The sequence below is a fragment of the Dendropsophus ebraccatus genome, chromosome 3 (genome assembly GCF_027789765.1).
Source record: "Dendropsophus ebraccatus isolate aDenEbr1 chromosome 3, aDenEbr1.pat, whole genome shotgun sequence".
Taxonomy (NCBI): Eukaryota; Metazoa; Chordata; class Amphibia; order Anura; family Hylidae; genus Dendropsophus; species Dendropsophus ebraccatus.
Window position 1 is genome coordinate 173030871 of NC_091456.1, and position 15449 is coordinate 173046319.

Here is a 15449-nt window from a genome sequence, read left to right on the forward strand (position 1 = left end):
CGGGCAGGGTCCTCTCTCCTGTAAAGTGTAAGCTCTTATTGGCAGTGGCTTTTGTCCTCTACAGTATAAGCTCTTATAAGGCAGGGTCCTCTCTCCTGTAGAGTGTAAGCTGTTATGGACAGGGTCCTCTCTCCTGTAGAGTTTAAGCTCCTATGGGCAGGGTCCTCTCTCCTGTAGAGTGTAAGCTCCTATGGGCAGGGTCCTCTCTCCTGTAGAGTGTAAGCTCTTATATGCAGGACCTCTCTCCTGTAGAGTGTAAGCTCTTATGGGCGGGGACCTCTCTCCTGTAGAGTGTAAGCTCTTATGGGCAGGGTCCTCTCTCCTGTAGAGTGTAAGCTCTTATGGGCAGGGTCCTCTTTCCTGTAGAGTGTAAGCTCTTATGGACAGGGTCCTCTTTCCTGTAGAGTGTAAGCTCTTATGGGAAGAGTTCTCTCTCCTGTAGAGTGTAAGCTCTTATGGGCAGGGACCTCTCTCTTGCAGAGTATAAGCTCTTATGGAGATGGTCCTCTCTCCTGTAGAGTGTAAGCTTTTACGGGCAGGGTCCTCTCTCCTGTAAAGTGTAAGCTCTTATGGGCAGTGGCTTTTGTCCTCTACAGTATAAGCTCTAATAAGGCAGGGTCCTCTCTCCTGTAGAGTGTAAGCTCTTATGGGCAGGTCCTCTCTCCTGTAGAGTGTAAGCTCTTATGGGCTGGGTCCTCTCTCCTGTAGAGTGTAAGCTCTTATGGGTAGTGTCTTCTGTCCGTTACAGTATAAGCTCTTATAGGCAGGGTCCTCTCTCCTGTAAAGTGTAAGCTCTTATGGGCAGGGCCCTCTCTCCTGTAGAGTGTAAGCTCTTATGGGCAGGTCCTCTCTCCTGTAGAGTGTAAGCTCTTATGGGCAGAGTCCTCTCTCCTGTAGAGTGTAAGCTCTTATGGGCAGGGTCCTCTTTCCTGTACAGTGTAAGCTCTTATGGGCAGATCCTCTCTCCCGTAGAGTGTAAGCTCTTATGGGCAGGGTCCTCTTTCCTGTAGAGTGTAAGCTCTTATGAGCAGGGTCCTCTCTCCTGTAGAGTGTAAGCTCTTATGGGCAGGGTCCTCTCTCCTGTAGGGTGTAAGCTCTCATGGGCAGGGTCCTCTCTCCTGTAGAGTGTAAGCTCTTATGGGCAGGGTCGTCTCTCCTGTAGAGTGTAAGATCTCATGGGCAGGGTCCTCTTTCCTGTAGAGTGTAAGCTCTCATGGGCAGGGTCCTCTCTCCTGTAGGGTGTAAGCTCTTATGGGCAGGGTCCTCTCTCCTGTAGAGTGTAAGCTCTTATGGGCAGAGTCCTCTCTCCTGTAGAGTGTAAGCTCTTATGGGCAGGGTGCTCTCTCCTGTAGAGTGTAAGCTCTTATAGGCAGGGTTCTCTCTCCTGTAGAGTGTAAGCTCTTATAGGCAGGGTTCTCTCTCCTGTAGAGTGTAAGCTCTTATAGGCAGGGTTCTCTCTCCTGTAGAGTGTAAGCTAGCCTGCAGTAGAATATGTTAGCACTACATAAATTAACCTTATATCCTCACTCATCTTGGCATCACCAGCTGTGACCATAACTCTCTCTTCCATCTGGACTCTCCGTATCATATTCCCAATCTTTATTAGTCTTCACACAGGTTTTGTAGAAGGTATATACAGTACATGTGGTTGGCATCACTGTACATGGAAGCTGACAGTCTCCACTTATGATCCCATGTGCTCCAGATTCTCCCAGTTTAATCTTCAGATTAGCAACCTTTAGAATCTGCTCGCCCAGTTCCAGCCGCCTTGTAACATAGCATTAAAATATGTATTTTTCTAAGATTATCTCCTTCTTAGCGATGACTTCCTAAGAACTCAGCACAAGCTGACCTCTTCCTCCCTTATTAGTTGTAGCTTTTAAAAGCCATACCTGCTGCCAATCCATCCTGCTTAAAAGGCCTGAATGATGATGTTCCTATGTAAATGGCATTAAGAAAATTCCAGAGTCGAGGACATCACGTTCTATGGACAATAAAACCGTTTTCTGCTGCTGGGTAGGAATGGATGTTGTAGCACTCAGTGTCAAGGAGCCGCAGTAAAGCCCATTAATAAAGTTGTACATTTAAATATTTTCATTCTTTTCGTTTCGCATCCAACATGGAATAACAAATAAGACATTTCGCTTTACTTTTCATCTTTCATTTTTAATGGATTTTTTTTATTATTATTTTGTTTGCAGAGCCGAGCTCCCATTATGTGATTTCTTTGAAAGCCTTTAATAACGCCGGAGAAGGTGTCCCTCTGTATGAAAGCGCCACAACTCGATCTCAAACTGGTAAGTGAAAAAAAAAAAAAAGCTTATTCTTTTTTTCTTGGATTTGTTATTTCTGCATTTTTGTCCGTATGTTTGTTTTATTTTTTTCTTTCCCCGGAGCTTCTAATTGTACAAAACGAACAGGTAGGTGAAGAGCAATTAGGCGACACCGCCTAATGCAGTGTAATTATTGTTCATCAGTGTGCAGCATGTAACGAAGGAAAGACAGCCTTTTATAGAGAAATTACACAATGCTGTATGTCTCAACGCAAAGCCACATGCTCCTACAGCGGACCCCGAGATATGTTTTTTCTGGATATAAGGGGAAAAAAAATGTTCTGATCTATTCATAAACTATAACAAGCAACAATTACCTGGGGAAGGGGGTGAGGGGTGGTAATTGATAGGAAAAAAAAATACATATATATAAATATAATTTTTTTTTTTATTTTACTATTAATTACTTATTTTCCCAGGAAATTGTTGATATATATATATATATATATATATATATATATATATATATATATATATATATATATATCATGGTTTTTTTCCATTGGTTGAGTGTAACTTGCAACCTATTGACTAAAATCTCAGTCCCCCCTTTATTTTTTTCTTAGGAGTCCAGTGGGCGGTCTCACAGTGGATTGGCAGCCTTTACTGAGTGCACATATTAACAGATCTGTCAATCACTGATTAGAATGGTCCAATGGACTTCTAAGCATTAAACGTAGTGTTGAGCAGATTTGAGAAACTTTTAGGGTTTGACACTCTGACCCCGAATGTTTGGCATTTGTCTCCTGGTGGCTGAAGAAGTTGGACCCTGTACTAAGGCTGCCAGTAAAACATGTATACAGCCTATGGCCTATGGCTATATCCATGTTTTCCAGGACTCCCAAGGGCTGCATCCAGCTTCTTTAGCTACCGGGAGTCAAATGCCAAACATTTGGATTCAGAGTACATTGTCAAAGCCAAAGAGTTTGTCAAGTTCACCAAACTCAACACTTATAAAAAGGAGAAGACATTTAAAGAAGTAATAATAATTTTTTATTAAAATTTTAATTCAACCAAACAAAGCAGTCTCGAAAATTTCCATATACCAAATATATTGATAACAATCATCACCTTTAAATTGAACTTGTAACCATTAGGCTATATTCACACATCATTTTTATTATGCAAAAAAATTGCCATAAATATTGATCAGGATGGCCGTAAATGATAATTATTTTTGCAGCTGTAATTATCAAACAAAGCTGTTTTTGTTTTTTCTTTTCTTTTCAAAACAGTGTATGGACATAGCCTTAAAATTATATTGAATCTACCAGCAACAACATATAGACCAGAAGGAGTTGAGAAGACTGATGTATCATTTATAGGAAAATATTCTGTATAACATGTAAACAGAACTGTCACTCACTGACTAGGACCACCCACTGGACTCCTAAGCAGGGAAAAGGCAGGATGTTTAATCATAGGCTACACTGAATCTTTCCCTACAAAACTATATATCGATCTGCTCAGCTACTCCTAATCTATAACACAATGCTGGGTAAATTAGGCAAGTTTTCTTCAAAAAAATTTTTTTTCCTATATTGTGTTGTATAATACGCGGAGATATTTTTTATAGTTTTATACAACTTTTTGATACTTTTGTGTAAAATGGAAAGATAGTATTGTCTGTGTCTTCCCAAGCCTTTACTTGATGGAATATTCTACCGCTGTTCCCCTTTAGTAAGAGCCGTATATGAATGAGAGCACAAATGTCCTAAGACATACCAACCCAAAGGAGAACTCCGTAAAATATTCCAGTCAAATACAATCTTGGAGATCACAGGAGAGAAAAAATAATAATAATTTAGATTTTTTTTTATGAAGTATTCCCAAAAGAAATAGTCAAGGGAGCTTGGCTTTTCATTTGTCCACTGTCCCATCATCTGGACCCACAATCAATATGTAATTTCTGTTTCATTGTAAAATATTATAATATATATCACTGGTTTTCTGAAAACAATTTTGCTAAGAAATATTCTGGAGTGAAAATCAATACAGATAACATCACCGGCTCTGTGTGATAAACAAGACCAGACTGGCTAAGTAAAATTACATATTTTATTCCGACCAGAAAATGTTTGACATTTTAGAGTTCTGTTCATTTTTTCTTACTTGGTTGATGTTATTTTGCTTTTTTTTACTTTTTTTTTTTAACCTCTATTATACATACAATATAGGACTATGAGCATTTATGTGGCACTTCAGGATAAAACACCTACTTGTTATTCATACTTTAGTTTAGTTAGGATTGGCATTAAAGTTTAAAGAGAGGTTTCCCAATTTAGGAAATGAAGGCATATAACTCCTCCTAATGTGTGGGGTTCTGGCAAACATCTGTTCCTTTTTGGGGGGTCAATGCAGAACTACTAAGGTTGGCCTTTTTATTCAGCACAATGTTAATGCCTTAATATTTTAAGATGGGGTCACTTTATGGTCCCAATACAGTAGTAACATCCTCTGTGCTCCCATACAGAAAGGAACCCTGTGCTCCCATACAGTAGTGTCTTCTGTGCTCCAATACAGTTACAATTTTCCCTGTGCTCCCATACAGTAATTTCTCTCATGTACCCATAAAGTGATAATGTCTCCTGTGCTCTCATGCAGTAATGTCCCCAGTGTCCCCATACAGTTATGTCCCTACAGTAATGTTCCCTATGTCCCCATACAGTAATGTCCCCTGTGTTTCCATACAGTTATGTCCCCTGTGTCTCCATACAGTAATGCCCCCTGTGTCCCCATACAGTAATGTCCCTTGTGTCTCCATACAGTAATGTCCCCTGTGTTTCCATACAGTAATGTCCCCTGTGTTTCCATACAGTTATGTCCCCTGTGTCTCCATACAGTAATGTCCCTTGTGTCTCCATACAGTAATGTCCCATGCACCTCCATTTAGTTATAATGTCCCCAATTTCACAATACTGTAATACTTTCCCTTGTTCTCCAATACAGTAATACTGTCCCTTGTGCCCCATACATTAATAATGTCCCCTGTTCCCTTATACAGCAATAATGTCCCCTGTTCCCCCATACAGTAATACTGTCCCTGTTCCCCAATACAGTAATAATGTCCCCTGTTCTCCCATACAGTAATAGTATCCCATGTTCCCCATATAGTAATAATGTCCCCTTTCCCCCATATAGTAATAATGATCTCTGTGTCCCCATACAGTAATAATGTTCTGTGTCCCCATACAGTAATAATGTCCCCTGTGCTCCCATATAGGTATCATGTATCCTGTGCCTCCATATAATTATAATTCCCCTTGTGCCCCCATTTAGCTGTCAGTTCTAAGGTAGGGGCTTATTGGGACGCCTCTTATTAGTTGGTGGTTCATAGGCAGTGGCTTATTGGCATGCCCCCATTTAGTTGGCGGTTCATAGGCAGTGGCTCATTGGCATGCCCCAATTACTTGGCAGTTCATAGGCATTAGCTCATTAATGGGTCTCCATCTATTTGTTGGCAGTTCATAGGCAGTGGCTCATTAGCGTTCCCCCATTTAGTTAGCGGTTCATAGGCAATGGCTCATTGGCTTGCCACCATTTAGTTGGCGGTACATAGGCAATGGCTCATTGGGGTGCCCCCATTTAGTTTGTGGTTCATAGGCAGTGGCGCATTGGCATGCCCCCATTTAGTTGGCTGTTCACAGGCAGTGGCTCCTTGGCATGTCCCCATTTAGTTGGTGGTTTAAAGGCAGTGGCTCATTAGCGTGCCCCCATTTAGTTGGCGGTTCCTAGACAATGGCTCATTGGCTTGCCCCCATTTAGTTGGTGGTTCATAGGCAGTGGCTCATTGGCGTGCCCCCATTTAGTTGTTGGTTCATAGACAATGGCTCATTGGCGTGCCCCCATTTAGTTGGTGGTTCATAGGCAATGGCTCATTGGCGTGCCCCCATTTAGTTGTTGGTTCATAGGCAATGGCTCATTGGCGTGCCCCCATTTAGTTGTTGGTTCATAGGCAATGGCTCATTGGCATGCCCCCATTTAGTTGTTGGCTGGTCCATTCTGCCATTCTACCTTACTGCATCTACTTCTGGAAGACACATATACAGTGAAGGGTGGTAATTTCCCTCAGATCCAGGGCACTAGCATGACAATTGGGGGCTTGCACCTCTGTGTGGCCACAACTCATGGCAGTGTGGGTCATGTGTTTTTAAAAATAATATTAATGCTGATAACAATTACAATTATAAATTACAATAAAACAACATAAATATCAGGATAAACGTAAACAATTTCATACAAATAAATAAATAATACAAACAAATTATAACAAATGTTACTTTTCATCGTTAATGAAGACGTATTTGAAAGCCAAACAATTTTTTTCCCCCGTTGCTCACGGCTTCTGCAGGAAAAACCAAATCTACTTTTGGTGTATTACAAGTTAGTAGTTATACCGCCATAATGTTTATTGAATTATAATTGAATTTTCAAGGTGCCTGAAATTAATGGACTTTGCCTACATACATTTTCATTACTATATAATTGATTTCTACCCCTATGGAAGCATGTATAGAAATAATCTGTTCCCGCAAAGAACTCAAGGACATTTCAGAAGTCAATACAAAAGTGTGATTTTCTGCTGCCACAGTCTCCAGGGAGTCACATTCACTATTAAGGGATTGGAGTTTTCCCTTCTCACACAGTATATATATTAATATAGGACGTGGTGTTTCAGAAAATATCAGAATTCAGCAAATTGTGTACTTTTCTATTTTCGCCCTACTTCTACTTTTTCCAATTGCTTTTAATAACTTTTTCTATATTTTAATATTTTAATTTTGATCAAAAATGTTTAGTAATTCAATTTGTTTTCCAATTTTTAGAGTAAATAATATATAAAAAATAAATGATAAAAAAAGATAATTAATTGCCATTTCTTTTTTTCTATCTCCCCCCCCCACGCCATTCTCACCCTTCCCATTATTTTGTATTTGACCCATTGTGTTCTCCTTTGCTGTGTAAATATACTTTTATTATTGTTTTTTTTATTTTATTTTTTTTACATTTTTTTAAACGTTTATTATATTATTTGCTGCATGATTATCAGACCCCTTGGATCCATCAGAAATTGAGTTTTATCCTTTTATTGATGATTTTCCTACCTCAGTCCCAGAAATGTCCACCCCCATGCTCCCACCAGTAGGTGTTCAGGCCGTTGCTTTAACGCACGATGCTGTGAGGGTCAGCTGGGCAGACAATTCTGTCCTGAAGAACCAGAAGACCGCAGAGGTTCGTTTCTACACAATACGGTGGAGAACAAGCTACTCCTCCAGCTCCAAGTATAAGGTGAGTCAGGGTCCTATTACACAGGCCGACTACGGCCCGATCATTTTAGTAAGCGAGCTAGACCTATTAGACAGTCCAATAATTGGGCAATAAGGGCTTCATGGACATCATTAGCGATGTCTATGCAGCCGTTGCCCATACACCTGATACCTTACCTTTCCCGCTCCAGGTCTTCTCTCCTGTTCTCCGCAGCCTACCAGTCCCGGCAGTCAATTGACAGGCCACTCATCCAATCACAGGCCAAGACCACTGCGGCCTGTGATTGGCTAAGTGGCCTGTCAGCTCACAGGACGCTCAGACGTTGCAGCCACCAGGAGCGGGAAGCTGCGAAGCACAGGAGAGAAGACCGGAAGCGGGGAGAGGTAAGGTACCAGGTGTTTGGGCAATTGTTCACCGTCGGCCACGCATTGCTATTACAGGTAGCGATAAGCAGTTGGCTCCCGACGATTTTAGGTCCAAACCTAAACCAATGATCTCTATTCCATGGAACGATAATAGGCCGAATTGGCCCGATTTGTCTGATTATCGCTCCATGTAATAGCGCCCTTAGCTTGAGAAGTTTTTCTAGATAATGGTATTATTTGAGAGGTTGTCTGGTTGATGTTGAGGCACTCAGATAGACAATGTAAGTGAAGAGAAGACGGGCTATCACTAGTAGGAATCCGATTACCTTTTGTCACCCTTAATGTTGTTGGGCCCTATATTGATTTCAAGAGATAACAGACCCGTCAATGACCCGTCAATGTGCACACCCTGGGCACTAACATGATTTTTTTTTCCCGATAGTCTGCCGATACAACGTCTTTGAGCCATACAGTTACGGGTCTGAAGGCGAACACCATGTATGAGTTTTCAGTGATGGTCACAAAAGGCAGAAGGTCAAGTACGTGGAGTATGACGGCTCACGCTACTACTTACGAAACAGGTAATGGTGGAGTAATATGTGAGATGGTTTTCATTTTCTAGAATCGATCTAGAAAATACAGTATTGATTTCTTACAAAGCCTATTAAGGTTCCTCCCCACCTAGAGTTACTAATAGTAGGAGTCACTTATAGAAACAATACATTAAAGGGAACCTGTCATTACTCTTTTATGCTGTATGACCCATGAGTAGTGTTGAGCGGACTTGCTTAACTCTTTGGGTTTGGCAATATTCTTTAACCCCAAAAGCTCGGCATTTGACTCCAGGCGTCTGGAGCAGTTCGATGCCATCCTAGGGCTGCCAGAAAAATGCGGATACAGCCTATACCTGTATTCTTGTTTCCCAATACTCCGCTTCCAAGTGCTCCATATGCTGAGAGTCAACTGCAGAGCTTTTGGGTTTAGAGAATGTTGCCAAAGCCAAACAGTTGAGCAACATACGTTCATTGAGAAAGTTTAGCTGCACAATTTCTGCAACTACTATGTCCTTTGCATTTTTTTAAAATTGACTTTAGGGCACTGTCACTAGTACAGTTATTGTGACCCACAATTTTGGTGCCATTGTGGATGGATCTGTAATACCTCAACAAGGGCAATTCATGTTACTTTGAATGAACATTATGATCAAGTAGAGATTAGTGTTAAGCGGAGAGGCCGAACTGCTATGTATCCATGTTTTTCAGAACTCCCTAGGGTTACATCCAATTTCTGCAGCTGTGGGGAGTCAAATGCCGATCGTTCTAGTTCAGAACCTTAACAGTTCAGCCTCTCCGCTCAACATTAGTAAGGATCCAACCTCCGGGACCCCTACTGACCAGCTCAATGAAGGGGCTTCATTGTTAACATAGCTCATTCATATAAAAAGTTGTAGCTGGTCTTCCTAAGGGCTATGTGTCCTCAATAGAAAAAGTACGGCCTTTCTGTCTTCTATCTTTTCATAATACCGGACACTAATAATGTTCTTGATCATGACACTTGGCCACTGCTATCAATGGACATTCGCTTTTCGGTGCTAAAATGACGCCTGTCCAAAAAGACCAAAAAGCTCTCATTTTCCAACTCTGGGAATATAGCCTTAGAGCGCTGATCATTGCGGTCAGCCCTCCGCCAATCCTAAGCCTACTTCCTCAATGTTAACTTCATGGAATTACATGAATTGAACAAGAGCTTCCAAGCTTCTATAACTTCCCAATCCCACCGCTGCCACCAGTATCGCATCTTCACTCCCTGAAAGCTTTATGACTTATATATATGAAAACCAAACCAAAAACGCGTCAGGATGTCATTATTAGATGTGTGAACCTCCAGATCATTGCGCCGGCCGCCTCTGCCGGGGTAATGCTTCCTATCAGCACCTCGCATGTCGTACTCTTCATTTACACCTTGTTCACAGCCAAGTGTTACTTTTTTTTCTCTCTCTCTCTTTTTTTACACAATTTAAGCTCCAACATCTGCCCCGAAGGATTTAACAGTCATCACAAGGGAAAGGAAGCCTCGAGCTGTCACAGTCAGCTGGCAGCCGCCCATTGAAGCCAACGGCAAGATTACTGGTAATTTGCTTGTTCTGCACCTTTTCCTTCCATGCCACATGTTTCACTGTATAACTTTCTCTTCTTATTAGCAGTATACTTTTGTATTGCATTTTTTTAGACGGTTAATGAACATGAGGTTTGCTTTCTAGAACTTGCCTTGTTGTCCCCAGATCTAGGATCCTAAAGTCCTCAGTCTAGAAGTACAGTTTGTACTTGCAGCGCCACTCTTGTCTGTGGTTGTGTCTGGTATTTCAGCTCAGCTTACAATATGTTGCTGTACCAGATACAACCTGTAGACAAAAGAGGCGCACACCTTTTTTGTTCTAATTTAAGCAAGTCCTTTAGTTTCTTTCCATATCCCAAGACCTTGGTCTGTTCCCCTGTGTGTCTCTCACAACATGAGTTTCTTTTTTAATGTCACACTATATATAGAATTGCCTATACAGGAAAACATCTCAGTACGTGCAACATCTGATGAAGCCTGAGCTCCATACACTGCCATACATCATGTAGCACTGTCATACACACTGAATACACTATCATACATCCTCCATACTCTGTTATACATCCTCCATACTCTGTTATACATCCTCCATACACTATCATACATCCTCCATACTCTGTTATACATCCTCCATACTCTGTTATACATCCTCCATACTCTGTTATACATCCTCCATACACTATCATACATCCTCCATACTCTGTTATACATCCTCCATACTCTGTTATACATCCTCCATACACTATCATACATCCTCCATACACTATCATACATCCTCCATACTCTGTTATACATCCTCCATACTCTGTTATACATCCTCCATACACTCTCATACACACTGAATACACTATCATACATCCTCCATACTCTGTTTTACATCCTCCATACTCTGTTATACATCCTCCATACTCTGTTATACATCCTCCATACACTATCATACATCCTCCATACACTATCATACATCCTCCATACTCTGTTATACATCCTCCATACTCTGTTATACATCCTCCATACACTATCATACATCCTCCATACTCTGTTTTACATCCTCCATACTCTGTTTTACATCCTCCATACTCTGTTATACATCATCCATACTCTGTTATACATCCTCCATACACTATCATACATCCTCCATACACTATCATACATCCTCCATACACTATCATACATCCTCCATACACTATCATACATCCTCCATACACTATCATACATCCTCCATACTCTGTTATACATCCTCCATACTCTGTTTTACATCATCCATACTCTGTTATACATCCTCCATACACTATCATACATCCTCCATACACTATCATACATCCTCCATACACTATCATACATCCTCCATACTCTGTTATACATCCTCCATACTCTGTTATACATCCTCCATACTCTGTTATACATCCTCCATACACTATCATACATCCTCCATACACTATCATACATCCTCCATACACTATCATACATCCTCCATACTCTGTTATACATCCTCCATACTCTGTTATACATCCTCCATACTCTGTTATACATCCTCCATACTCTGTTATACATCCTCCATACACTATCATACATCCTCCATACACTATCATACATCCTCCATACACTATCATACATCCTCCATACACTATCATACATCCTCCATACTCTGTTATACATCCTCCATACTCTGTTATACATCCTCCATACACTCTCATACACACTGAATACACTATCATACATCCTCCATACTCTTTTATACATCCTCCAAAAACTGTCATACATCCTGCATACACTATCAATGATAGTCTATCATACATCCACCATACATCATCATACATACTCCATACACTGTCATACATTCTCCCTGTACTGCCAGACATCATACAGCACTGTAATACATCATGCAGCACTGTTATATATCCCCTATGCACTGTTATACATCATACAGCACTCATATATCATGCAGCACTGTAATATATTCCCCACCCCATGCATTGTTATACATCACATAGCTCTGTCATATATGATTCAGCACTGTCATACATCATATAACATAGTCATACATTCTGCATACACTGTCATACATCATGCAGCACTGTCATATATTATACAGCACTGTCATAGATTATATAACACTGTCATACATCCCCCAAGTACCGTCATAGTTCCTCCATGCACTGGGCTAGTGTCCTATCTAATACAGTCATACATCCTCCATACACTGTCATACACCACACAGCACTGTCATTCATCATATAACATAGTCATACATTCTGCATACACTGTCATACATCATGCAGCACTGTCAAACATCATACAGCACTGTCATAGATCATATAACACTGTCATACATCCCGAAAGGACCGTTGTGTTTCCTCCTTGAATTGGGCTAATGTCCTATCTATTTTTAATTCTATAATTGAATATAGTAATGATAGTAATACGTTCCCATTTCCAACCTCTCATCATGGTCCTAACTAAGATATCCAAAAAATGGTGTATTGTTGTGTCGCTCGGCTAAAAGAGCGCTTTAAGCAAACACCACATAATCTCATAATGCATAAATATACGTCTGGAGAAAATTACAGAGCAGCGGCTTTTATCAAGCGCTGAACAAAAATGATTATTGCTGGAATGAGAATATTGATGCGTGTAACAATAGATTACTATGTGGGTGGCGGGAATATTCTGCAAACAATACAGACAGCTGCTTTATTGTGTTTCCAATAAGGATGTCCACAGATTGTAATGTGAGGAAGAGACACGCTGGGGGCGCTCATGTCCAGGGGAAGGGAAGCTGCAGGAGATTGTTCAGTCCTGATCCATCATATCATTAAAGGGGTACTCCAGCGAAAATCTTTTTCCTTCAAATCAACTGATTTCAGAAAGTTATATAGATTTGTTATTGACTTCTATTTAAAAAGCTAAAGTCTTCCCATACTTATCAGCTGCTGTATATACTGCAGGAAGTAATGTATTCTTTCCAGTCTGACACAGTGCTCTCTGCTGCCACCTCTGTCCATGTCAGGAACTGTCCAGAGCAGGAGAGGTTTTCTATGGAGATTTGCTACTGCTCTGGACAGTTCCTGACATGGACAGAGGTGGCAGCAGAGAGCACTGTGTCAGACTGGAAAGAATACACCACTTCCTGCAGCTAATAAGTACTGGAAGACTGGATCCTTTAAATGAAAGTAAATTATAAATGTGTATAACTTTCTGAAATCAGTTGATTTGAAAGAAAAGGATTTTGACGGGAATAACCCGATAAACACAACCACATGTCCTCCATATTGCCTATGTGATCTTGAGAGGAAAAGTTTAGTCCAACCAAGGATAGGTAGCTTCCCAGCCTATATGACTCTCTGCACAGACTGCCTTTTGTATTCTCTTCTCTCTACCTACAGTCTGTGTGAGCTGCCCTCCATGTATGCTCTCCCCACTCTCCTCAATGTGAACTGGTGTCAAAAATTCCCACCCAAACCCCCCAAAATACAAAACAGTCTGTGATAGTGTCTTCTTCTGAGTAGCAGCTAAATGGAAGGAACTTTCTGATAAAGATTATTAAGAAGGTTGCTTCACTTTATATCCAGAAAACAAGTCAACAATAAAAATAAAATCAGTTCACAACCTTTAAATCTTTAAATTCTGAGACAGGATTATTCGTTTTGGCCATTTTAGTCCCCTTGGATTCAGAAAGGCCTGAAGTTTTTTAAGAACTAGTTCCTTCTCTCTCCAATATCAATCCCTTCTTTCCTTCTAATCCTCCTCCAGTCTCTCTAATTCTCTAAATCCTCCTGCAGACTCTAAACACCTATTCTGTTCAGCATCTCTGAAAGTTTTTTTCATATTTTTTGGAAATTTGTACCCTCCGAGATTTTCAATATAAGGCATACTTTTTTTAAAGACCTTTATTTTATGTATCCAAACTCCATTCATTGTCAATTTTTTCCACTACTATTCCTGCTCATCAGTGATCAATCACATCACCGCTCAGTTACATTGTACTTTCTGTTTGGTGCCCTATGTTATCAGCATGGATCACTATGGAAAGTTTGCACAGAAGCAGGGACTCCTGTCGAGGACTGGTGTCCCTGCTCCTACACAGTAAGTGGCAATGCATACATACATACGTACACTTGGCCAATGCGTGTATCCCCAAAGGTAAGCAGCAATTCTACAAAAAAAGCATCACTGTTTACTCACATATTTGCTGGGTCGCTTGGCCCAAGGTGACGTACGTGAGGCCTAGTACCTACAGGAGCAGGGACTCTTGCCTTTTTGAGCACAGCACCACGTAAGCCCCATGTTGTTAGTGGCAAAAGCTCGGCTGAGATTTAGGCTTTTAGCTTCTAGGAACAAAAAAAAAATCCAGAAAGATGTTTGACAAGGTTGCAAATGGCGCGGTTCATCATAATTAGAATTGACGGAGTCTGGCACTTACCGCACGGAAAGAATAATGCGTTATGATGTTGATATCGTACCTACAGATACATTATGCAGGACCCGGACTCATTCATAATTCATGGCGGCTTAAAATGTTTCCCTAAAGCTGTCACAATCCATATTTGTACTTGTGTTTTTAGCGTATATCCTGTTTTATACCTTGGATAAGAACCTCCAGATAGATGACTGGGTAATGGAGACCATCAGCGGTGACAGGCTCACTCATGAGATCCTCGACCTCAACCTAGATACCGCTTATTATTTCCGGATACAGGCTCGCAACGCCAAAGGATTGGGGCCCCTCTCCGACCCTATTCCGTTCAGGACGCCCAAAGGTGAGACTCTGTTTCTTTCAATATGTATGTATTTACTTTAAAAAAAAAAAAAACTAAAATTTAACGATTTAAGAAGAGACGCAGCGAGATGTCATGGAGGATCAACTCAGAAAGTCTGGGAAAGTGTTTTTGGTGTCCCTAGACCACCCCAATGTCATATTTGCATATCCAAAGACACATAGAGAACATCTAGTTCAAGAGGTGCAGGAGGAGCACAAGAGATTTAGGATCCATTATGGATTTGTCTATTGTGTTTCTCCGAAAATAATACCTACCCCGATAATAAGACCTAGCTTAATTTTCAGACTTTTTGGACTAGGCTTAAAATATAAGCCCTACTCCAAATATAAGCCCTAGTTACAGTCAGCTGACCAGATCCCTGAAACGGGATGGATGAGCATCAGCCAATCAGAGCCAGACTTGTTATGCTCCGCCCCCACCTGCTCAATACAAATTGCAGGGGAGGCAGGAGGGGTAAGAAGAGGCACAGTAGGAGACATTGAATGGAGGGTATTAGAACCAACTATGGAGAGGGGGAGGGAGGTATAGAGTATGGGGGAATAACTACAGAGGGGCATGTATACAGTATGGGAAATACCTGTAGAGGGGGA

At 41.0% G+C, this 15449-nt stretch overlaps 1 protein-coding gene across 1 annotated transcript in view; it reads left to right on the forward strand.

The window, feature by feature from the left end:
- Window positions 1-15449, forward strand: part of DCC (DCC netrin 1 receptor) — a 375839-nt gene that overhangs the window by 312451 nt on the left and 47939 nt on the right. Inside the window, exons 17-21 of the mRNA XM_069963563.1 lie at window positions 2202-2297; window positions 7444-7622; window positions 8409-8547; window positions 9988-10095; window positions 14644-14838. Coding sequence (XP_069819664.1) covers window positions 2202-2297; window positions 7444-7622; window positions 8409-8547; window positions 9988-10095; window positions 14644-14838 — 717 coding nt within the window. The remainder of the gene's footprint in view (window positions 1-2201; window positions 2298-7443; window positions 7623-8408; window positions 8548-9987; window positions 10096-14643; window positions 14839-15449) is intronic.